Source organism: Pipra filicauda, unplaced genomic scaffold, assembly GCF_003945595.2.
Source record: "Pipra filicauda isolate LSUMZ 115617 unplaced genomic scaffold, ASM394559v2 scaffold34_size3990699_pilon, whole genome shotgun sequence".
Classification (NCBI taxonomy): Eukaryota; Metazoa; Chordata; class Aves; order Passeriformes; family Pipridae; genus Pipra; species Pipra filicauda.
Genome location: NW_024104476.1, coordinates 3,686,889 through 3,713,117, shown reverse-complemented (window position 1 = coordinate 3,713,117; position 26,229 = coordinate 3,686,889). Strand labels below are relative to the sequence as shown.

General features: G+C 37.5%; 1 protein-coding gene across 1 annotated transcript in view; it reads left to right on the top strand.

Annotated features, from left to right (window-relative positions):
* The window catches only part of JMY (junction mediating and regulatory protein, p53 cofactor), a 70,948-nt gene extending 45,484 nt beyond the window's left edge, over positions 1 to 25,464 (top strand). Inside the window, exons 6-11 of the mRNA XM_039384382.1 lie at positions 3,168 to 3,355; positions 12,265 to 12,351; positions 14,876 to 14,971; positions 16,203 to 16,749; positions 18,365 to 18,675; positions 21,969 to 25,464. Coding sequence (XP_039240316.1) covers positions 3,168 to 3,355; positions 12,265 to 12,351; positions 14,876 to 14,971; positions 16,203 to 16,749; positions 18,365 to 18,672 — 1,226 coding nt within the window. The 3' untranslated portion in view covers positions 18,673 to 18,675; positions 21,969 to 25,464. The remainder of the gene's footprint in view (positions 1 to 3,167; positions 3,356 to 12,264; positions 12,352 to 14,875; positions 14,972 to 16,202; positions 16,750 to 18,364; positions 18,676 to 21,968) is intronic.
* Positions 25,465 to 26,229: the final 765 nt, after the last annotated feature.

Genomic DNA, 26,229 nt, shown 5'->3' with positions numbered 1-26,229 from the left:
ATTTTAATTAATACATAATCTGTGAAAGATAATTTTCTTCCTAAGAGTCTACTTAAGCCTGTGTGAATGAAATAAGAACAAATTCTGTGCTATGTGAAGAGCTGCATCTTCTAACATAGGTACTGTTAAATTAAAATTTACACCTGCGCAAAAGGCATTATGCATACAAATACAGAGGTTTTGGTATGGTTCCCATTGCCTGTATTTGAAAGTAAGCATATAGGATACTGTATTAAGTTTTGAAAACCTAAATTTGGGGAAGAAGAAATGTCTTAATTACTAGACTTGTCTAACTAAAAATGTGCATTGGTACTACTCATTTCTTGAAAGTGATTGGTTTTCCAAAGGTATTTCTGCAAATTGGAGTCCCTCTGCTAAACTCCAAACCTTGTATTCCTATCTCAGATTTAGAGCAGCAATGTAAACCTTATGTTTGCAGAACCTAGTATACCTCACGTACTTAAAAACTATGGAAATGGTACAGGTAAATTTTACAGCATTTTTGAATTCAGTTCTATTCTTTAGACACATTTTTGTTTGATGTTTGTAAGAGATTTGAAGTTGGATTTTACTTGGAGTTGCCTCTGGAAAAGGAGAAAACAGGTATCGTGGATTCTTCTCACTGTTACGTGTATCTCCTCCTTTAAGGCTTGTGATGGAAACAACTTTAACTGCAAGTATGGAAGATGAGGATTGGAAACTCTGTAAATGACTTTGAGAAATGTGGCAGCTTTGACTGGGTGGTTCTGTGAAGAGCTGGTTAGTGCTTTTGAGGTAGATTTTGTACATGGGAAATCAGGCATGTAATTTTGGTACTGAAGACATGGTACGGTCTGCGCATTTACAGACTGAGAAAAATCCCTGAATGGGAGACTGAGAAGGAAAGTATATCAAAATTCTTTGTCTTTGATGTAGTGATAGTATAGGCCCTCAGAGATTAAGTGTTCTGTAAAAGCATCGTTCTGACTTGTCAGTAATGTTTTCTCCAGAAATCTCAAAGCCCCTAGCCCACAACCTGATCCAAAATAAAACAAAACCCCTAGTCAGCTAAACAACCACCTTCCTCCTTCCCTCATGTCAACAAAATAGTTCATTGCTCTGGTTTCCTTTGCTGTTTTGAATTTTAGAAATATTGTTTAATGATAAATCTAAAACTATCCTGTAGGACAGACAATGAAAAGTACAGTTCTTAAATACGTGGGGATTGTTCAAAGGATGAAATTACCTCTTCAGACTTTACTTAGGTGAATAGAACAATTAATGTGAATAATAATGTTATGCTGAACTGGCTACATATGTTTGAGACTGTTCAACACCAAATCTGAATTAAAGCACCTAAAGCATATAGTGGTCTTTTAATATGTGTTGTTTCCTATGATGTCAAAAGAACAGCATGGTCTGTTTCACCTTCTGTTACACTTTCTTTTTAAAGCGTACTGATAGTAAAGTCATAGACTTTTGCTTTTGCACATCTATATGATTTGAAATTCATGTGTGTAAGCCATGTAGACGCTGTTGCTTTCCTTTTGTCTAGAAGCTAGAAGAAGAACATCTTTGCAAATTCAGCATATTGGATCTGATAAGTATCAAGTGATAATAGATTGTCATATTATGAACAGTAGTAGTGATTTTTTGCTGTCATTAAGCAAATACCTTCATTGAAATTCATGAGATGAGACTTTACTAGGTTAGAAGTTATAAGGGTTTGTCTTATCCTATGAACTGTTAGTACATTCTTGTTAAAATGGTTTTGTGGTGGATAAACTTGTATATTTCCATCTTTAACTCTGCATGAAAATGTCCTCAACCAAAATTTGTACCTAAATTCTCCCATTTTATAAGTGCATGGTGAAATATCATCATTAGTCATTAATCTTCTTCTTACTTGGTGATACCTCAAAGGGAGTTCTAGTGACTTGGCAATTTTACATATTGATGAAACTTTATGGTAGTTTTATTTTTTAAACTGAGCACTGAAGTAAAGAATCTGTTGGGTATGTTTTTACTACTTTTTATTTTAGGATTAATGTATTACTATACTTTCTTCTCTGTCCCTACCGTGACTTCTACTAAGCTGAAATTAGCATGACAGTAATAATTTTGGTTGTAGCAGAGACTGTACACACAATTAACATGAAGTGACAACAGCTTTTAAAACGGACAGTATATGACTAAACAAAACCCTGTCCATCCCCAAATAATATAGTAGCTGAAGTAGAAGAAAGTACAGTCTTGTTGAAAGTAGTTGATGAAGTCGAAATAAAAAAGTTTGGTGGTGCTGTGGAATAGGCACTTGACAGTCATACCAACTGCATCTGCCTATTTCAGACAGCACTGTAATGCATATCCCTCTTGTTGTATTACTTCATATGCCAGTGAAATAAAGAGCAGGAGGTCTTTGCTGCTTTTTCATCCCAACATTCTGCAAGGATTTATAATCATCGCTCTTTCCTTCTTGGCAAGAGATGAGAAGGCAGCATTCAGAGATGACCTCAGTGTTCTTCTGAATGCTTCGCTCAGGAAGCTAAAAATCATGAGTGTTGATAAAATATCAGTAATTACCTCCTTGCCAGGCCAGTAGTGCTTTGAAGGATTGCCTTGAAGTTTCCTCCCTCCTTCCCAGAAGCAGTGATTGGGACATCAAAAACCTAAGAGATGATTTTTAGTGTCTTGTTGTCTGATTCCCCTTACATGAAATTAACAGTTGGTTGTAACAGAAGAGTCTCATGCCAGAGACTTCAGAAAGAGACTGTCTATCCTGAACTTCATGGTGAAGACCAGAGGAAATTACTGCACATCATGGGTCCCTTGTGTTAGTCAAGAGACCCAAAGTCATGCATGGGCATTGTGTTTAAATTAGGGTACAGATAACAAATGTACATTTACACCTGCATTTGTGTTTTAATGCTCTGAGCTTGCCTCAATAGCAGGTTGAGCTTCATTGGTATTATTTTCTGTTCCTCATACAAACTTTAAAGCCCTGTAGTGCTTTGCTGTTTAGTACTTTTCCTCTTGATTTTTGATTGTCCTCTGAAAGAGCTGTAGCATTCTTCTGCATTAAATTTTGCATCTCAGTGGGAGGGTGGTCATTGAGAAAAATGAAATATTAATCAAATACAAACTATTGATTTGATTTTTTTTTTTCATTGCTGACATCTTTAAAACAGAGAAGAGAGATGAAGTGGTGTATTATGACACTTATGAAAGTATGGAAGCCATGCTTGAAAAAGAGGATATGGCAGCATCTATACACTTGCAAAAAGAGGAGCTACAAAAGTTACAACAAAAAATCCGCCAGCTGGAAGCAAGGCGTGGACGTATTTCAGCCAAGAAAGCCTACCTCAGAAATAAGAAGGTATTGTTTAATTGCCTTTTTTTAAACATAATTAGCAAATTTAATAAAACTTCAAAAGGTTTCATTTCAGATACAACTTCCAAGTCTCCCAGAATTTTTGTGGATTGTATTTATTTACTACTTAGTAAAAGTTGTTTTACAGAACACCAAATAGAGTAGCATGTATTATTAAATTGATATATTTAAGATTCAGTTTACCTTCTAGCTTTAAAGGAACCTTTAATTACTTTGAAGTCAACAAATAAACTTATTTCTACTAACTAGTTAGAATACTTTCATGTGGGAAGTACATGCTAGAATGCATGTTTTTACAGAAAGTAGTTTTATATATGTTTACAGAAGAGAATTCTTATGGGTGTTTTCTCACTAATGTCTTCTATTTTCATTCGTGTACCTCATCCTTTTAAACTTACATCATGTGTCTTTGATACTCTGTATTTAGCAGATATATATGAAATCCAATCTGTAGTCTTAATTTGTAAACCTAGGTGTGCATTGTAATACTTACTAGCAAAAAAGTTCCACGCCATGCTTGTAATATAAGGCTAATGTCAGTTGAGGCCTCATTCTGGGTTGGGATCAGTGGTTGGTTTTGGTTGTGTGTTCCCAGTCATGTCCCTTTATGTGGAAAACGACCCCTTTAAAGAATTCTAGCAGATTGAGGGTAAAGTGTTCAGGTCTTGCCTCCCCTTCATAACTAATATATGTATTTCTGTACCTAAATCTGAAGCATAAAAGAGCAAATGAAACAGTAGTTGATACATTTTATATTTTGGATCTTTTATGTTTCTGCAGTCACTGTTCTGTCTCTGATTAACCAAAGATGGAGAAGACTGCAAATAAAGTATTAAAAGAAAGATCTCTTGTTAGCCAGTTATGGGAAGTAGCGTGCTCAGAGGCATTGTGTTTGTTTTACTTGAATTGGTAAAGAGAAAAAAGTATCAAGAAGCTGGACTCCTTAGTATTTTAAGGAACAGAACCTGTCTTTCGTGTTAAGCTAATTTGCATAGGCTGTATTATCATAGAATCATAGAATCAGCTGGGTTGGAAGGGACCTTTGAGATGATCAAGTCCAACCCTTGATCCACTACTGCTGTGGTTACTAGACCATGGCACTAAGTGCCACATCCAGTCTCATCTTAAAAACCTCCAGGGATGGAGAATCCACCACTTCCCTAGGCAGCCCATTCCAATGTCTGACCACCCTCTCTGTAAAGAAATTCTTTCTAATACCTAACCTATACCTCCCCTGGCACAACTTGAGACCATGCCCTCTTGTCTTGCTGATAGTTGCCTGGGAAAAGAGACCAACCCCTACCTGGCTACAACCTCCTTTCAGAGAGTTGTAGAGAGTGATGAGGTCTCCCCTGAGCCTCCTCTTCTCCAGGCTGAACAACCCCAGCTCCCTCAGCCTCCCCTCATAGGACTTGTGCTTGAGTCCCTTCACCAGCCTTGTTGCTCTTCTCTGGACCTGCTCCAGCACCTCAATATCCTTCCTGAACGGAGGGGCCCAGAACTGGACACAGTACTCCAGGTGTGGTCTCACCAGCGCTGAGTCCAGGGGAAGAATCACTTCCTTGGACCTGCTGGCCACACTGTTCCTGATCCAGGCCAGGATCCATTGGCCTTCTTGGCCACCTGGGCACACTGCTGGCTCATGTTCAGCTTCTTGTCAATCCAGACTCCCAGGTCCCTCTCTGTCTGGCTGCTCTCCAGCCACTCTGTCCCCAGCCTGTAGCGCTGCAGGGGGTTGTTGTGGCCAAAGTGTAGGACCTGGCACTTGGCCTTGTTGAACCTCATCCCATTGGAATCAGCCCAGTTCTCCAATCTATCCAGGTCCCTCTACAGAGCCCTTCTGCCTTCCAGCTGATTGACACTCCTCCCCCAGCTTAGTTGGTCTCAAATTGTGCCGGGGGAGGTTTAGGTTAGATATTAGAAAGAATTTCTTTACAGAGAGGGTGGTCAGACATTGGAATGGGCTGCCCAGGGAAGTAGTGGATTCTCCGTCCCTGGAGATTTTTGAAAAGAGACTGGATGTGGCACTTGGTGCCATGGTCTAGTAACCGCAGCGGTAGCGGATCAAGGGTTGGACTTGATGATCTTGAAAGTCCCTTCCAAACCAGCTGATTCTATGATCTGCAAATTTGCTGATAATGGACTCAGTCCCCTCATCTAAATCATCAGTAAAGATATCAAATAGAACTGGGCCCAACACCGATCCCTGGGGGACACCACTAGGGACCGGCTGCCACCTGGATGCAGCCCCGTTCACCACCACTCTCTGGGCCCGGCCCTCCAGCCAGTTCCTAACCCAGCACAGAGTGCCCCTGTCCAAGCCGTGGGCTGACAGCTTTTTCAGGAGAATGCTGTGGGAGATGGTGTCAAAGGCTTTGCTGAAGTCCAGACAGACCACATCCACAGCCTTCCCCTCATCCACCAGGTGGGTCACCTGATCATAAAAGGAGATCAGGTTGGTCAGACAGGACCTGCCCTTCCTAAACCCGTGTTGGCTGGGTCTGATCCCTTGTCCATCCTGTAGGTGCTGTGTGATTGCACTGAGGATGATCTGCTCCATAACCTTGCCAGGCACTAAGGTCAGGCTGACAGGCCTGTAGTTTCCCGGGTCCTCCTTCCGACCCTTTTTGTGGATTGGCGTGACATTTGCCAGCTTCCAATCATCTGGGCCCTCCCCAGTGAGCCAGAACTGTTGGTAGATGATGGAGAGAGGCTTGGCAAGCTCTTCCACCAGCTCCCTCATCACCCTTGGGTGGATCCCATCTGGTCCCACAGACTTATGGGGATCCAAGTTCCTTCTGGATTACAGGGGGGCTGTTCAGATTCTTGTCTCTTTCTACAAGCTCCAGAAGCCAGCTTTCCTCAGGACAACCTGTCTTACTTATGCTATGATACTTTCTCCTGAATATTAAAAGACACTGCTAACATCTTACAAAGTAGACAAACATGTTTAAAAATGATACCCTGGTCGCTCTTCCTTACCTAACTTACTGGAGCTAACAGGTCAAGAGGCAACCCTGAAGCAGGAGTAGAGAGTTCTTAGCATGCCTATTTATGTGTATCATGAACTAGTCACCTTCAGTGGCTCATTTGTTTCAAGGTTATGCTATGATAAAATACCTTGCTTAAGCTCAAGGAGTTACTTTTTGGCTGTAACACTAGTTGCGGCATGCCTGCTTCTGCACTGTGACAAGAGGCAGAGTTGTGTATAGTAGTGTTGCTTGTCTGTGCCGGCGTGCAGGAGTGACATAATGTCTGCCCAACATTGTGCTGGAAGAATGTGGTTATACAGCTTTCAGGACCTGAGGTAATGCCTCCATCTGGAACTTGATGGCTGGATATCACATCACTCTCAGAACTACTTCTAGTTCTCTTACTGATCTAATTGCCCAGCATAGCAGTATCTGCAGTTGAGTGCTGCAGTGAAATACTTAGCTTTCAGCTTCCGAAGAAATCACAGGTTCGAATAATGTGTATTTAAACTTGCAGGGGAAAAGCGAAGATCTTTATGTGAGCAAAAAGAAAAGGCAGAATCTCTTGTTGTGCCCTGTCGTGTGGCAGTGGTTGGGCACAAAAGAACATAGCCATTTGGTAGCTTCTCTTCTTACTGCTGAATAACGCAGAGCCCTGCTAAGCTTACTGGCAATTACCGGAAGATCAAGACTCATGGCTTTGACTCATCATAAACAAGCTTTGTATTTTCAGTGACCATTCTAGGGATACTGCAAAACATTGTTATTGAACACTGTTTGAGGTGCCTGTTGTGAGTACTTCTGGGAGGAAAAAAGGATTCTTGCTCTGAAGTGTTCACAGTTTAAGCATGCAGAACTAAGATACAGATGGGATACAAAAGTGAATTCTAGATGGTGAGAATGAGGGCAGTGATGACTGAACACTGTGTGAACAAAAGTGACTTTTGGAGGGTGAATATAGAAAGTACATACTGAGTGGTAAATCTCTTTCTCTGTCTGTCTCAACTAAGAAACATTTGTTGTTGAACTGAGTCTTCTTAATGCTTTTCAGATGGTGTTCCTGGCCATGCTTGTTTCAGTGAATTATCTTAAAACAAACTTTAAACAGGTGTTCTGACTTGAATTGGGTTGGTGAGATTTTGGTGGTGGTTTTGGAATTTTTTCCTCTCCTTTTTTTTTTTTTTACCTTGTCAGTTCTGTAGTTGAAAATAAAAAGCATGTTGTGCATTAAATGGTGTGTATCAGTCCTGTGATATATTTAGAAATTACAGTCCTTGCTCAGTATTAGTTTTTTGGCAACTGAAGATGCCTTCAGGAGAATATCTCCTTTCTAGCAACAGATAGCAGGACTAAGGAAACAACAAGAAATTATTCCCTATCATCGGTTTTATTTTTTCAGGGGAGGTCATTTCATCATCCAGGTATTTGAAAATCTTTCTATTGAGAAAAGATCTATTTTGCATCTGTTTTGCAGATGATGCATTTATTTTTCAGTGATGTCAAATAATTGTACCAAACCTTTATTTAGAAATGTTGCTAACAGTTGTTTATCAAAAACATTTTTCAGTTGTGACTCTGAATAACTGAACCAGCGTTTTTAAAATTCATGGTTTTACAGAGGTTGATGTTTTTTCACTGTATTATCATGAGTATAAGGTCTTTATTCTCATATTTTTTTATACAATATGCATACCTATGTGCATTTGTTAAGCAATCATTTCCTGGTGTTCCCTTGTGTTGATGTTAAATAAGTTATTAAAAAAATAAATTTTTAATAGCAGTATCACTTTCATTTATTGAAAGCTAGCTATAGATTTTTCATGCAGGATATTGCTGTTGTTATGCCAGTCTACCCCCTGCTGGCTGCACAGTAGTATTAATTAAATTACCATATGAAAAAACCAACTGATTTATTAGGGAGCTAGATTTATAGCAAACAGGCAAGGTGAAAAAAATGATGTAGAAGATATCTAGAAAAATATCTTTGGAAAAATAGAGTTGTGATGGAATGGAACTATTTTGCACACAGGAGGAGTGTTCATTATCACGAATAGACTGGTTGATGAAGTTGTTTGGGGTGTGTTCATAACATGTGCTTTGATATAGGAAGCTTCCTCACGTGCTGTTGTGTTCATTTAATAGGACACCTTTATTACTTGGCAAGCCTACAGTTTAAAGCATAGCCCATGCCAAAATAGATGTTATGTAGATGTAGTGACAGCTGGCATAGGATTACTTGGTATGCTATTATTATTACTACAACAACAGCAATGTAAGAGTGTAACTACACAGAATGCTTATCACAGAATCACAGAATATGTTGAGTTGGAAGGATCATCCACAAGGATCATTGAGTCCAGCCCTTAGCCATGTGCAGGACCATCCCCAGGAGTCACACCGTGTGCCTGAGAGTATCATCCAAACGCTTCTTGAGCTCTGTCAGGCTTGGTGCTGTGATCACTGCCCTGGGGAACCTGTTCCAGTGCCCAACCACCCTCTGGGTGAAGAACCTTTTTCTAATAACCAACCTAAACCTCTCCTGACATAACTTCATGACCGTCTTCGTTGCCCTCCTTTAGATGCTCTCTAATAGCTTAAAATAGTAAAACACGGTTTCTGCACATGAAAAGCTCACCTTTTATTTGGGATGTTTTTTAATCTGAAAGCAAGGCGCACTGGAACTAGTTAAATACAACACTAATGCAGATCTCTTTTACATATATTACATGTTACTGGTCTTAAACATCATAGTTTATCCAGTTACAAGGTTTGAAGCGGTTCCTCAGCTCTCCCTTTTTTTCTCTTTAATAGAAGTACAGTTTGATACTATGAAGTCAGTCAGGTGATTAAAAGAGAAATGAGCATTATTTCTTGTTGCTTTCTCAGTTCCATATGGTTTATCAATGTATTTCTTGAGGTGTTGCTCTCACTGGACATAATTTCTTGGGGAGGTGGTGGAGTCACCATCCCTCGAGGTGTTCAAGAGGCATCTGGATCTGGCACTCGGTGATGGTTTAGTGGTTTAGGGCTTAGAGTGACAGTGCTGGGTAGATGGTTGGACTGGATGATCTTGTACATCTCTTCTCCCAAGCAGCTTATCAGTAAGACAAGAGGGCACGGTCTTAAACTCTGCCAGAGGAGGTTTAGGTTAGATATTAGGATGAAATTCTTTACAGAGAGGGTAATCAGGCAATTGGAATGGGCTGCCCAGGGAAGCGGTGAATTCTCCATCCCTGGAGGTTTTTAAGATAAGACTGGATGTGGCACTTAGTGCCATGATCTAGCAACCACGATGGTAGTGGATCAAGGGTTGTACTTGATCTCAGAGGTCCTTTCCAACCCGGCTGCTTCTATGATTCTATGATTCTCTTCCAACCTTGATGATTCCGTGATAATGCTCCTACTTCCCAGGGCTGAGAAGGAAGGACAACTTCATATGTGCAGCAGGCTGCATTCCTGCTCATACACCCAATTATGATGGTTTTGGACTTTTTTTTGCCAGAGTTTGTTGGTTTATGTTCAACTTGTCATCTGCTATAATAATCCAGATAATTTTCTAAATGCTGCCATCTGGCTGTTTTTTATTTCATCCTGTGTTTGGAGTTACTTAATCTTGTCTACAAGTAGAACCCTGCATTTGTCCCTCTGAAATTGCAACCTTTCTTTTTTTTCTGAGACCATTTCTGTAATTAGCTGAGATGATTCAGATTGCTAATCCTGTCCTGCAACGTTTCCAGCCCCTCCTAGTATTTTTATTATTTCATGTTATAGAGATCTAATTATATCAAAGTAGGTTGTTTATTAATACAAAGCCAGCACCAAATACATTTTGGTCTGGTTTATCCTCTTTACATATTTAAAACATCTCATTATTGCACATAATCAAAAAACTTTAAATACTGATGCTAAAGAGAAAATATCACATAAAACTGTGCCCCTCAAGTATTTGAGACATGTCAGAAAACCCAAACCTAACTTACATTTTCTCATTATTTTATAAAACCTAAATAGAGAATAAACTATAAACATAAATCAGTAGTAGCATTACAAAAAATCATTATGAGTCTTTTAGTATGATGAAGCTATTGCTGTGTTTTTGAAATGCAGAGATGAGGTATTTCGTACATTTGCAGTTACAAATTAAATGGATTAACCTTTCCAGAAGTAACTCTTTTCACCAGGAAAAAAAACTAACCTAAACAAACAGAAACGAACGAACCTAAAGCCCACCAGTGTTTAACTATATATATACATATGGACGTGTTAAGAGAGGGTTCAGAGTAGATCCATGAATATTATCAGAGGGTTGGAGCACCTCTCCTATGAGGACAGGCTGAGACAGCTGGAGAAGAGAAGGCTGTGGGGACCTGCACCTCAGTGCAGCCTTCCTAAAGGGAGCTTATAAAAAGGAGAGAGAGTGACTTTTTACTTGGGCAGATAGTTTATGTGGACAAGGGGGATAGTTTTAAACTGGAAGAGATTTAGATAGCTGTTAGAAAGAAATTATTTACTGAGAGTGGTGAGACATTGGAATAAGTTGCCCAGAGAAGCTGTGGATGCCCCATCCCTGTAAGTGTTCAAGGCCAGATTGGATGGGACCCTGAGCAACCTGATACAGTGAAAGATTCCCTGACTGACAGGGAGGTTGTAACTAGGTGAGCTTTAAGATCCCTTCCCGTCCAAGCCATTCTGCGATATGCCTCTGATGAAGCTGGGACAGCATTGCCACAGACAGCTTTGCTTTTGTCGGTTACCTGCATACAGGAGCAACATTGATGGTCTTACTGTTCAGAATCATTCAAGACCGCATGCTATTCCTTTTCCATACAGGAACGCTGACTACCTCTTCATGTGATCATAGCATGTCCATGGTTAGCTTGTAGGAGAACATAACTTTTTCTGCATTTTTAAGCATCCAAAATAGTGAGCTTTTTTTATCCCTTCAGTCCCTATTTTTGTGCTATTTGGCACAACTGTAATGCCTTGATTGGCGGCTGATAACTCTGTCAGCTCCTTGAAGCAATGCTTTCAATGGCAAAGCTCTTTTCTGGATCTACCCAGTAGGTCACACTGAATGATGCCTGGGAAGCCCCATCTCTTTCATATTCTAGCTGAAGTCATACTCTCCAGAGTGCTTCCTAACACTGCACCTTCTCAGACAACTGTGAGATTTGTTTATGACTGTACATCTGACTTTGTTGTAGTTCTGTTCTGTGTGGTGCTTATACCAGGTCTAATTTCATAGCTCATGTCTGATTTCCTAGCGCTCAGTGTTGTCCTGTGAAGTTATCTATCTACCTGCTGTTTGACTGTCATCCTGTTCCTTGTCAGCTATTGTAACATGGTCTGTTTTTTTGTTTTATTTTGTTTTCTTTTTAATCTGTTCTTATTTGCAGACAATATGCTTGGTTTTAAACAGATGTTAGAGATGTGAACTCAGGATAAGAAGTGAACATGATGAAATTTGAACAGCTTTATTCATGTTCGTGCTTGCAGATTGTACATGCAAAAGATGAACTGACACCTGTAAATGGGAAGCTCTCTATTTGCATATATATTAATATGCGGTATAGTCAAGAGTTAGTTATTATCCATGTGTGAAAATACATGGAGTTAAACAAGGACTTTGTGAAATATCAACAAATTGGTGTTTGTTGCCACTTTCGTACTAGTACTGTAGAACAGACTTTTCAACCAGCTGTCACTTGTGTATATTCTTTGAACAGTTAAAGTAGTAGGTTTGGATTTGTCTGGCTTGGTTTTGTTTCAGTTATGGTTTATTGTACGTTAAATTAGCTTGCCTGAGATAGGCTTTGTTGCTTTTATTTTTCTAGGTGCTGTTTGCTAAATGTGACATTATACTCTGTAAATCTATATGTGAAATACATATTTTATAGGAAATGTTTTGTATCATCCCTACAGGAGATCTGTATTGCAAAGCATAATGAAAAGATCCAGCAGCGTCACCAGAGTGAGGAGGAGTACAAAATGCACCATACTGTTCAGCTAGTAAGTTTGAGTTTTCTGCTGTTGAGTTTAGCCTGTTGTTAATAGCGTGCATTCCTCATTATACATTTATTAGGAGAGCATTCAGAGTGATAGCTCTTTTAAAAAGATGGTGTGTATCCCTGACCTTTGCACAATGGATTTCTGTGTCATATTATGCTGGTAAGAGGAGTATATATCTGTGTTAGGATGACACTGGAACCAAGCAAGTAAAGTCCTTTAATGCTAAGTACAGTTTGAGTGATTACTGCTAGGGTAAGCTGCATGCAGTTTGTTATCGCATACACATGGATGATTCTGGACAGCTCTGAGTACAGTGGAAGGTAGGTTATATGAGTAAGGAAATTATACACATTTATTCTCAAATCTTAATAAGCTTGTTCATTGTTTTTCTTCTTTCTACACAAGAAATTACTTGAATTATGTTATATAAACGTTTAGTTCCAGCTGTATGCTCCACGATTCTCTGCATAGTCTCATCGCAGAGGATAGACTAACTAGTCTAACCCTTACACTGAACACAGTAGACTTTATCTTAAAGAATATTCAAATTCTGGGCTTGGTCCCAGGAGCTGATATAGTATCAATATTTAATAAAGATCACTGACAAAGATGCATTGAAATCTAAGTCTCTTTAATTCAGGGTTCAGTTGGATTAGTGAAAGTGATTCTGTTTCATCCTTATACATTTTTAACACTGATACATTTGTCCAGGAAGTTATCTGCATAATTTATTTTATGGAAAGGCTACTTGTCAAAGACTACGTATTGGAATACTCTTTCAGGAACTTAAAAAAAAATATTTTTTTTTTCAGTTCTTAAAATAAGGCAAAGAATTTTGCTGTGCAGATTGTAGTCCATTTATCACTCTTAAAAATAAGACTCAACAAAGCCAAAGGACTTTCTTGTCTCTCAGATACTACAGAGATCATGGAGCTGCCTGCTTGTATTATGTAAAGAATTATGCCAATTTTTAGATTTTGTGCGGGGTTTTTCTGTTAATAATGTGACTGAAAATTTCTAACATTATTGTAAAATAGGTTTTAAGTCACTGGTTTTCATAAAGAATTTTGAAAAGATAACCTCAAGAGAGTCCAAATTTGAAACCAAATAAGAATTGCAATTTCACTGTTTTATGTAAAAGCCAAGCGAAAATAAATAAACAAAAACCTCAAAACAAAGAAAGAAAACCCCTTGAGTTTACAGCTACTTCAGGAAGTTTAATCTGAATGTATATGTAACATTCAGGTGTGATGATAGAACTACTCTTTCTTCTTGTTATAATCTTTATGCTTCTATTTTAACATTTTTGCCCTATTGCTCTGTTACTTTCTTCTTACAACATGCTTCTCTTCCTCTTACCTTTTCTTGTTTCCTGTCCTTACTATTTTTCAGACATGTTCTCCTCTTTCTCTCCCTAGTGCATCTATACTTAGTTCCTTACAAATCACAGGAGTTGGCTCTTTATGAAGGACACCAGGCCACTAGCTGACTTATGAAAATGTCAGGCAGGCAGACACTGCTTTTGACTGAATGACAGTAAAAAGTTCACAGAAGTGATCGTAATTTTTAGTTATGAAGATGTGCATTTAAAAGTAATACTAAATACTGTGAGACATTTAAAAATTAAAGTTGCTGTTTCTGCTCAGGGTTTTTTCTTTATAGTCAGCTCTTACATCACTTTTCCTGATAGCTTCCGAACTTGCATGCAGTGAATTTCACCATCTGTTAACTAGCTTCTATGTCCAGTAAATTTCACTGAGAAGTTAGCGTTTGTTTCAAAGGTGTAGTAAATTTGATGAAGTTTTGTGAGAAAGGATGACTCGTTAAGGAGGTGGATCCAAAAGAGTGTTTTCAGTAAGGTAAGATTCCTCCCCCAAAAAAACCCACAGCTGTCTTAGCTGCAAGGAAGAGCTTCAAACCTTTACTTAAATGCAATTACATTAATTCAACCTACATTAAATAATGACAGCTTAAGTTAATACAAAACTTAAATTTACTGTTGTAAATGTAAATGTGAAAACATCTACTTAATTTGCTCAGTATTGGATTAAAAACCTTGTGACACTGAGTTCTGTGATTTCTTGTACTGTGAAAATACTAATATGACTCGTTTAAAAGGTCAGCCTTGCAATTTGGACTGTCATTTTGTTCTTGAAATGAGGGAAAATGGATACTGGTTTGCTGTGTGACTAATTTATACAATTTTTAATTCAAAGGGGCTTCTCTCAGCATATCATTCTGTCACTTAGTCCAGGTATTTCTCATCTCTCAAGGCAGCAAGTCTTCCAAGTGTTCCCATTGGAGACTGAAATATTTCTTTCCTGACCTTCGTGAAACAGGAAATGTATGCTGTTTTTTAAGAGGAAGACAAAGGCCAATTTTTGAAGTTTGGAAATATGTTTATTTGAAAAGTAACTTTTTAAGTAATTCCTGACATGTAGTAGAAGAGTTACTTTAATTTTTTAAATTATGCCAAATAGAATGTTGGATGTAATATTTGCATGTTTTCCATGTATTTTCTCAGAAGCGAGATCAATTGCAAGATGAAGAGGAAAGAAAGAGCTCCTGGGTTAGTCAGGAACGACAGAAAACACTGGACAGACTTCGTTCATTTAAGCAGGTAACAGAAGAAGAGTTGTTCTTTTCTGCCAGTTTCCTTCAAAAAGAAGCTTTCACTAATTCCAGGACTATACTATGCTTCGCTGTGCAGTTAACTGTTCTTTGGCAAATTCATAACAAAATATGGCATTGAGGATAACAGGTTCCCTTCCCAGTGCCATAATAAACTTCTCTTCACTCTTACACCTATACCTTGTGACAAGGCACTTAGCAAATGTTCCTAGAAGAAGTATAAGCTAAATGGTAGAGCATTAGCATCTGACATACCCCCCTACCACTGATTGATAGAATATCTGCCAATACCTGCCCCTTCCTATTACAATGGAAGCACCAGAAAATGGATAGAGTGAAGGGGAATGAAGGGGAAAGAATAAGGAAAGGGCTGAAAGTGCAAGAATACAGAGACTCTATTAATTGGTGAAGCCTTTTTTTGTTGTTGTTGAATATATAAAAAAAGGTATGAGAAGTTTCTTTACTGGAAGGTTGTCTTGTTTGGCATACACTCCTCATGTCCTTATTGTTTGCAAGGCTCTTGAATTGCATAACTTCTGTAAATTAAAGCAGATTTACTTATTTTAACCAGCAACTCTTCATACTTTATGTATGAAAATGCTTATATTTTTACATATTACTGCTTTAGGCCTACCACAGTTGCGTGGAATATGTTAGACCTGTCTTTCAGAAGCAGTTTAGTTTTTTGCCTGAAAAGGGCTATGGACAAAACTAATATGAAAAGACAGATATTGAGGCAGCAAATTTAAGAACTAAATACTTTGAAAGCCTTAAAAAGTTTGATGTTATCAAGACATACCTTTTAAAGCCGTATGATTCACATTTAAGACCAGTATATTAGGTCAGGGAGACTCTGACTGGTCTCACAGACCTCATACACTTTCAGAGGGAACCATTGACTAGTGCAAGACGGAATTTTGAATTTTAGTTTCCGGAAAAAAAATATACCTTCCGGTTCTTAGAGAAATTCTAATACCAACCCATGTATATCCCTGAGAAGACCAATCACATGCAAATTGTGGCTTAATTAAGAATAAAAATCAGGAAAATTGATTTTTTTTTTTTTTTTAATAAAGGTGGGGATATCTTTGCCTTGATTTTATGTACAGAGCAAAATGAAAGTTACTTGTCAGAAAGGCAAAACCTAACGACAGGTACTTAAAATCTAGAATAGTTCATTACATGTACTTACCTAATCATCAATACCTTATTCACTTTAGCGATACCCTGGGCAAGTCATACTTAAATCAACCAGACTACGGCTGGCTCATGCAAAAAGAAAATGTGCAGCCAGCTCACTGTCCTGTGTCAATCAGCCTCAATCTTTGCCAACAACCATAAAAATCCAAGAGAAAAGTGAAGAGGTGGAATCAGAAAGTGTAGTTCAGCCTTTGCAAGTGCAGGAACCTACAAGCTTAAAACAACTTCAGGATATCTCCTTGCCTCGTAATGGTGTTACCTCTGAACTGCCCCATGTCAGCACTTCTCCACTCACCAGTAATCAGCCTCAGCCAGAGACTGTTACTGGAGAACAGCTTCCAGCCCCTTTGCCTCCACCACCTCCGCCTCCGCCTCCACCTTTGCCCTCCAAGGAAGATGCCACCAAATCCTTAGAGAAAAGTGACAGCTTTGTTAAACGTGTGGAGAAAGGAGTCCAGCACTCTTCTGGTGTCCCACCAGCTCATCTGTTTGATAGCAGTCAGCTAGTCAGTGCCAAGAAGAAGCTTAAGAAGACTGGTGATCTAGAGGGTTTACAGAGGAGGAAAGGTAATGTTTTAATTTCTGTGTATTTAATTTTTTGTTGCTAATTTAAAAATTGTAATGCACATCCATTCCTCTTTTGAATTGCTCTGTAGGAAAGTGTGTGCTGTGATTTAATAATCATAATTTATTATTAATAAGAAAGTTGTTAAATCCTTTTCAGTTGACAGATACTGGCAACTCAAACATTAGGACCTTTATGACAGTGTGGCATACTTGAGCAGTTAAAAAACACTTAGAAAACTGACTCTGTGGTATGCCACATTAGATTAGATAGAAAATGGAGCTAAATGCTGTCTAAAAGAATTTTTTTGTATCTATTTACTGCCAGCACTGCAAATATTATATGCTTCACCTGAGGATGCAGTGGTTTTTTAATAACAGAGTAACAATGATTTTTCTGCAGTCCTATTGTTTATTTTACATTTTATCTTGGAATTTTGTATAAAGCACCTATTGTGCGTGCAGTTTTATATACATCATAATATGACAAATATAAAGTCAAATTACATCATCCCTCTTAATAGTATTGTTACTGTCTGCAGCAGCACTCTACCTCTGATCTGTATCCCCTGAGATGTTCCAAGTCTCTCAGTGGCTTCAGAAGGTTGTCTGTGTATGACAAACAAGTGCTTTACAGTCCTTCTTTCCACTCTCAAATGTGCAGTCGTATGTTCTTTTATTTCTCTCTTTTCCTCACGTCTATTCTAACTGTCCGAGCCTGTACTCTAATGGACAGAGCTTACTCATAAATGCAAAACAGGTTTTAAAAAATGTGTTCTACAGTATAAAAAAACCCTGGAGATGGATATTCAGGTATAGATTTTTAAGTGCTGCACATTTCATGTTCTGGTGTATGTGAGCTATTTAAACCATTGTACTTTGTTATAACACATTCTCTGGGGTGGAGATCTTGCCTCCTTATAGCTGTTCAAAGACCCAAAGCCCATGTTTTATTTCTTCAGAAAACTAGTTTCAAAATCAGGGATAAGGGAAGGATTTGCCATGAAGTATTATCTTTTACTTCTCTGTTTAATTAATTATGAAGGAAGGGAGTTTTTATAGGCATGATGTGACTAGGTGCTAATACGTTTGTGAATCCAGAGAAGCAGGAAAATGCATGCTGTTGCAGTTGTCTGTATTGCTGTTTCCCTCACTGGCATGTCATAGTAGTCATGCAGCAGGCAAAATTAGCCATATAGTGTGAGTGATGAGAATGGATTGCACAGTCCAGTACCTGAGGTACCTAAATGCCTAAGGTAAAACTCATTACTTGAGTTTTAAAGTAAAAAAAAAAAATACTTTCATTGTGTTGGATTCATTGCAGCTTATTTGATTTTCCTGATTGCAACCAGGAAAGCCACTTTTTCAAAAAGCTTTACTACCTGCCTGATAGGAAGTTAAATGGTTACAAAAATTATTTGTCTGTATAAACCAATTTTGACCTGGTAGTAAGGAAGATAAATTTAGAGGCGGAAATGGTATTGGGGGAACCATTATACTTATGGTGAGGGACCATCACATTGATAGTATGTAGCTACTTTTTGATCTCTAGGAAATAAAAATTAAGGCTGATAAAATTTAGGAAAAATAATACTGAAGGTCTTTTGATTTACTGCAGTGAGTTCCCCCATGGATGAAGTGCTGGCTTCCTTGAAACGTGGCAGCTTTCACTTAAGAAAAGTTGAGCAGAGAAGTCTTCCTCCTTTTCCTGATGAAGATGATAGCAATAACATCTTGGCTCAGATCAGGAAAGGAGTGAAACTGAAGAAAGTGCAGAAAGATGTTTTGAGAGAATCCTTTACAATTCTGCCTGATACTGACCCTCTGACAAGGAGCATCCATGAAGCATTGCGGCGGATTAAGGAAGCATCACCTGAGTCAGAGGATGAAGAGGAGAGCTTGCCTTGCACAGACTGGGAAAATTAACCTGTAATTAAACTACATTTAAAAAAAATATTTCTGCAACAATTTTTCTATAACAATAGCAAATAAACCTCAGGTTGTTCATTTTAGGAGACTTAGTACTTATGTGACTAAACTGCTTGTCATCCAGTGTGATAAAACATACATGAATTTTGTATCACTGACTTTCCAAAGAATTTAAGGTTTATAATAAGGAAAACTTTTTTAGACAATATCTTATCTTTTTATTGTTTGAGTACTTTTGCTGAATATTGACAGGACTGCTCCTAGAAAAAGCTCTATTTTATTTAGTAAATTTGAAGGGACAGTTCCCAGCTTACCGAAAAGCTTTAAAAAGCAGCACAATCACTCTTGGACGCAGCTTATACTTACATTTTACTTACTTCCAGCCTTATAAAAATTTGGCATGTCTGTCACTTCAAGCTGAATAACTCTTAAGTGAAGGACAGTTAAATTTGAATGCTGAACACATTGAAATCTCATGGGTTACCCTGTGTGACTGACTTTGTGATAGCTTGGTTTCAATGTGTAAAATCTCTGACTTAATTGAATTTCCAGGCTATAAACAGTAAATATACAAAAATTTAATTTATACTTCTACTATTCATATTAATTCCATGAACTTGCATTATACTATGCTAGAGTGCCTGAAAGTACAAACTTCAGCAGATGAAGTTAATGATTTCACAACAAACTAAAAATTGGCAAGAGATAAGTTTTCAAAATTATGTCTGCATCAGTAGCAAAAAGAGATTCTTGATTGCAGCAGCATACAGCACTGTTCTGCGATGGTTCTTTTCTGCTACTGGCACGTGGATGAACTTAAGTATCAGTGAAGGTTCCCACTAAACTTAAAATTTGAGAAGCCAGAGGTATGACAATCTGTAAAGAATTTAAAAATCTGTTTAGAAATCAAAGGCTATTTTAATAGAATGGAAGACAAATATTTGTAATCCTTGCAACACAGCTAGCAGTAGAAAACAGATAACTTTTGAATGTTCACAATCTGGCATTTCTACCCTGGTTAGTTACTACTGTAGCTGGAGAATGACTGTTGGTAAAGTGCTATAGCTGTTTAAAAACTGATTGGGAACTTAGCATATCATCTGCTGAATGTTCTTGTGTATAGGAAAGACTATGTCTCAAACTGTTCTATTGGTATGCTATTTTTAAATAATTTAAAATTTTTGAAAAGGAAAATAAATGTTGCCTTTATTTCCTCATGAACTAGCCATTAGCCACCCTAATGATTTACTATTGTTTAATTATGCCTTGCTCCCTCTATTCCGTACTAAATGTACTGCTAGTTTTGGAGTTGAAAATCCAGGAGTGGAGATGTACTTAACTCTTGCTGAAACTCAAAGTGAAAATAATTTTGCTTGGATATAAATATATTTGCTTGGATATATCCATGTGTACTGAAAAATCCCACTACCACAGCCCTTCAGAAATCAAGTGACAACTGTAAGAAAGGACATGTCTTGGAACTGACTTGGCTTTCTTAGTGCAATTGTTCTAATTTCTTAGATAATGGACCAAATTTAAAATTTGTGATTTGACGTTATGATTTTAGTAGATCTTTTTTACTGTTTAGGATCATCTTTGCTTTTTTTTTTTCCCAAGATAAACAGGAATTTTCCAGGAGTGACTTTACATTTTTTCAATCTAGTTGGTTGACCTCTTAAACATTTTCTATTAGAAGTGCATTGTCTTAGAATTCTTCTGTGGTCATTGCCATACAATATGAATACACGTTTTCCTCTGCCATTTGCAGGCCCATAAAGCAGTTCAGAATGCAGGCTGAAAATCACTGCCATGCAGTCCCTTTAGTATGCTGGTTGTTGTCTCCTTTTTACCAGCCTATATCCTTCTGGGGCCCCATGAAATCACTTGGACCTAAAAGCAGGATGCAGTGTCAGAGTTCTGAGTGTGTGCTCCTTGGGAGTTCTTCATACATCTGGGACCTGCTTTCACTTACCAGTGTCATATTTTATTATGAAAACAACGCTATTTTCATGTGGTGAGATTATTCAATAGATAATAGTCTCAACTGAAAAATAGTTGTACAAAACAGCTAACAGCTCAGAAAGGAAAAGCAAGCCCCTGCTATGGAAGCATGTGAAGTGATTTGGGAGAACAGAGAGGGAGACAAAACTCTTGAGAAATTCAGCTGAATAAATACTTTCCATATAGATGAGTGTGCTTGCTTGACCAGACTGGCTTAATAGAATTCATTATACAAGAATAAAATATAATGAAAGTCTGTTGTAGAAATTGCAGACTAGTATTCATTTACTATAAGGTCATCCATTTAATACCGCGCTTTAAGATTGACCTACTGATTTTTAACTGGTAAGCTCTGCACATGCCAAAAACTAGCACAGAAGTTTTAGATTGAAAACAGTTATACAAAAGTATATTGGCACACGTGTTAAAGTATATTGGCACACGTGTTGTGAACTGTGCTTAATTAGATGTACATTTGTATAGGCTAAATGTAATGCAGTTATTTGCCCTAGGAACGAAGGCTAAATCTGAAACAGTGATGTACATCTGTCAAGAGCCAAAAAGTGTCTTGAAGCATCTGCGGGGAGTATTAACAGTGCTCCCTGAAGAGGTTTCATTAATTATTGAAGTTTGAAGACAAACTAATAGTAACTAATTGTTGCAGGAGATTTAGTCATCTGTTGTATTACCTACTCTGTAATTTAACTTCTACCTAAAGTTATGACTAACTTCCTTAAAAATAGTTCCTTCCTTACAGACACTCTAAACCACATGCAAAGATGTTGAGGCATTCTGTGTACTGAAATAGCTGAACAAGTAATATAAATATGCAGTGGCTTCTGTGTGAAAAATCCAGGAGATTACTGGTTATCAGAAGCATCCAAAGCATATACGTATGTGTGTACATAATAGCACACATAAACCACTATAGTGCATTAAGAGTACTTCTAAGTAACGCAAAATGTGGGTTCCTGTGAGTGATGGACAAAGTAACAGATAACAAGTGAGCTTTTTCTCTCTATAATCTTCTAATTGCAGTATTTTGAACCTCTTCAAACTCTAATCTGCATTCATTGCCAGTAATACTAGAAGGCAAAAAAAAAAAGACCTGGTCATACTATATGTGTTCTGGCTCCAGAGTTAGTGTGTCATTACCCTGGGAGCAACGAGAATCTTTGCTCAGTACAACACTGCTCAGTATTGCCTGTTAGAATTGCCTGATACGTTGATCAAAGAATATTTGTACAGCTGTTTAGCTTTTCAGATGTTCCTTTTTCTTTTTTCCCAAACAGGTGATTGACAGCCACCGATGTGAGAAAAGAAACCCCAGTTGAAGATTACTTTTCCTCTGCATTTCTGAAAATTCAGAGCCAGCAGTTTTGACCATCAATTCCACAGGAGGCTTTTTTTGGCAAAGAAAGTCTTTCTTTGACAGATAATTCAGTATATGGAAAAAATGGCCTGAAATGTTAATTTCAGGTCACTTTTTTCTTTATTTGTTCAAACAAATCCTGGTTTGGGCAGAAAGCTAAGTTGTTTAGATGTACATTTTATACTATCAAGAATGCCCAATTCTTAAGCACTTTTTATATTTGCGTTAGTAATGTGTGGCCAGGTAAGTGACGGGGGCATTTTGAGTTGGGTGACAATGTGCTGTTAGAGTAACCTTAGGATTCTAAACCGGCTAGAAAATGTCCCCTTCACTGCACTGAATATCTCATGTGCTTGAAAATTCAAATAAATGGCTCCTGGCAGAGAAGGTTGCTGTGTAGCAGTGTGATATTCCAGAAAGAACAGAATTTCTAGTTGCACTACAGTAGCTGAAATTCAGTAACATGCAACTGAGACTTTTTTTCTTCTTAGTTTGAAGAATTGTATGTCAGTGTGAAAAGCAACAAGTGACCACAGCACAATGAGAAATAAGAATTGAATTCAGTACATATTCAAGAATGTGTTTGTTTCCATCATGATACATTTAGGAAGACATACTGCAGCACCTTTTTAGAAGGTCATTTGTAGTCTGACATCTTTTTAAAGTAGACATTTTCATGCTTTTTTAAAATAATATTTAGCTATGCTGAACCAAGTTAGTTATACTTTTATCATTTGTTATAAGAAGCAATATTTTGTAATTTCATACTTAAAAATATTTTTCTCTTTTAGTTTAAAATGGCTTTTGATTAGTCTAAGCAGCCTTCTTTAAAAAAGATCAAAGCACTTAAATGTACTGATAATTCAGTTGTGAAAATCATGCTTTTCCTGCTGGTTTTCATTATTCCCTTTAGTGGCTGCAGAAATGTTTGTATTTCATACCCAAAAGCCTACTGGCTGAAAACTGGTTCTTTTGATTCTGACTGTTTTATTTGTAAAGGAGGGCTACAACTTCCTCTGCAGTGAATACTTAGGAGTAGTCCTACACTTCATGACTAATGGCTGCAGGCAGCTACTCTTATGATACCACAGTACCAAGAGGTATGTCAATACAAAGATACAAATAGCCTTGTACCGCTTAAAAACCTCATGTGGTATTAAACTCAGCCCATTACACTTCTAATAAAACTGAATTTTCACTAGAATTTTGTTTTTACTAGTGTAACATACACTGTGTTTGAGAAATACACAGTCCCTGTCCTTTGTGTAGTGTGGTCCATTCACTGTTCCTCTTTTGACAGATAAACTACTATGGGGATTTGGGTTCTTTTAAGTGGAGTTACTCATTGCTGCTGTCATGTAATGGAACATGTACTGTGTTAAAATTTATAACAGGGGATTTCATGTCTTGCCGTTTACTTACAGAAAGAGGAGCAGGAAAACTTACCTTAGCAATAGGCTGTATAACCTAAAGGAACCTCAGCTCTTGGACCCTTCAGTTGTTTTGCTGTGGCTGTCTGAAAATTAAAGCTCTGTCAAACATCTTGAAAGGATTTTCTTAACCATGTTGCCTTACTTATAAAGTTAGTGAACATTCATTTTCAAAGCACCTGCAAGCAGTGTTAATGCAGAGTTGTATTGATTTTTGCTTAATTAGTTGTCAGGTCTCTGTTTTTCGGTCATGAGATCAGCTCTGTGAAATACCTGATACTGGCTTTCCACAGGCCTAAAACTACATCGATGTTTTTTTCTTAAACTGCTTCTCTGAACTCTGAGTTACATGGTATGGATGCAAGCTGCCTAATGCTGTGTTCATGCAGCAATAGTAGCAATTTCAAAGTTCAGCATAATCATTTGACACAGCCTATACCATAATCTGTGGTGTATTTTTACTCTATATTTGTTTGTAATTTCAGTCACCACACATTAAAACCAAGGTAATGAAATAAATTTTTGGCTGTAGCACAGAGCAGAACCATTGATGTAGAATGGTAATTCACATTATACAATTCATCTGAAACTTAGTGCAAAATTACCAATTGCGAATGAGCAACTTTTATATCTGTTTTTTCCTGTTTTTCAGCCTGCAGTTTTATTCCTTGGCGTATGCATATAGGACACTAGTAAAATTCCAAGCCGAGGAAAAATAGTGTAATTTTAAAGTATAGGTGCAGTGGTTCCCTTGCACAGCATTTGTCTGCAGTTTACCACTGTGTTGTGATTTATCTAAATAGCTCCATGCTGTACTGTAGTACAGTTTTCAGATATGTTTGCCATGTAATCTGTCATCTTTGCCTTGAAAAATGTGTGCATGATTGATAAAAAATTATGTTTCATATTTAGCTGAAATCTTAGATTCCTGTAATAGCTTAGTCTGTATAGAAATGGAGTTCTCATATGAGCATGTATTTTATGCGCACACAAAAAGTAGTTGTTATGCTGAGCATAGCAGTATGTATCAGTTCAAAACTGCCATCTTCTGCGTGGAAAGTGAATGTTTGGTTTTTTCCATGTCCTGCTCAAAAAAAAAAAATCCTGAATTTTAATCCTTCATGAGTCACTAGATGTCACAATTTCACATAATTTTCCACTTTGATATAAAAATTGTGCATATGTAGTGTACACAGGCTAATGCATAAAACTTCCATCCTTTGTAATGTGAAATTTTCTAGTTGGATGGCTACAGCACCAAATGGGGAAAGTTTATATTCACAAGAAACTTTTATGGAAATTATGACAGTCCTGCATTGTGGTCGGTTCCTCCATAGCTGAGAAAAGCTGTAATAATTGTGTTGGTCCTTGAGAAATCTTGGCAAGCATCACTAAGAAAAAACACAGAAACATGTGCAAGGAGCCTCCATAAAAAGACCTTTCTGACTATTGGTATTTTTCTTTCATTGTTGTGACTGCATTGTTCCATTGCTAGTTATTTATCTTAAGCAATTTGTCATCTGTTGGGGTTTTTCCATTTTTAGAAGCTTCTTTCTTCTTTCTTTGTTCAAATTAAAACTCTTACTATGGTGTAATTGATCCTGTGAGGTAAGGAGTTGGAATGCATAATGTTTATTGTACAAATGCTTATGTAAGGACTGAAAAATCTTTTTTGAGTGGGAACAAGAAACTAAATACTCAGTTTCTACTAAAATAACCAAAATATAAACAGCAGTAGTCTTTTGTTCAGAAATGGAATTTTCATCAACAAAAATTTCATGCTCTCATTCACAGAGGTTCCAGATCCTTTACAGTTGACCAATAGTCTTACTCACTTTACTTATTTTCATATGCGACTTATCTGTCTAGGGTAGATGAAGGCTTTTTTATTTTTCAAGCATCACTTTTGAGTTTTGTTTGTTTGTTTTAAATCTGACAGTCTGCATCCTACACGAGACACTTGTAAAATAAATTAGTATGATTATATATTGTGTTCTTTTGTGACTGCATTGGGGATAGAACTTAACATACTTCACTATATTATTTGTAAAGAATCATTTTGAGTATGAGCACTATATTCTGTACTGTTTAATATAAAAGTAATGACAGATGCATTATTGAAGATGCAACTTACTGAGGAAGCAGAAACATTATTGGTTAATGTTACCCTTGTTCCATTTGTTGCACTGAATTTCAAGAGTGTAATTTGTAAATCAAGTTTGCTTATGCGTGTAATCAGATTTTATTTTCATTGTAATGCTTATGTAATAAATTACCTGCATATATTTCTGGTAACAATTCCATAAGCATGGACAATACGTTGTTATGTTTCTCACTACAGAATTAATGTTAAGAACAAGCAAAGCTTCTTGCAAAGAAAAGGAGTAACAGAAGCACCTTACTGGGAGAGTTTGTTGCATGATTTCACTGCTCTGGGAGCTGACAGACAGTAGATCATCTTAAACTTGACTGCAAATTGCAAATTTGGTGTAATAAGCACATTGACATATTGCTATTAATGCTGTCAACAGCAATGGCTATTTTTAACCTACACGTATACTGTAATTTAAATTTTCCTACAAAATAAATTTATATTTAATTGACGCCTAATACAATAAATACTTAAATACCTAAAATTAGAATTTTTAGGAGGGTCAGGGGAGGGAGGGCATGCCAGTATATTTGTGGGAGGGATGTTGCATATATAGGTCTTTGTACTTCCTGTTCAGTTTGACTGTTAGCCCAAAACTC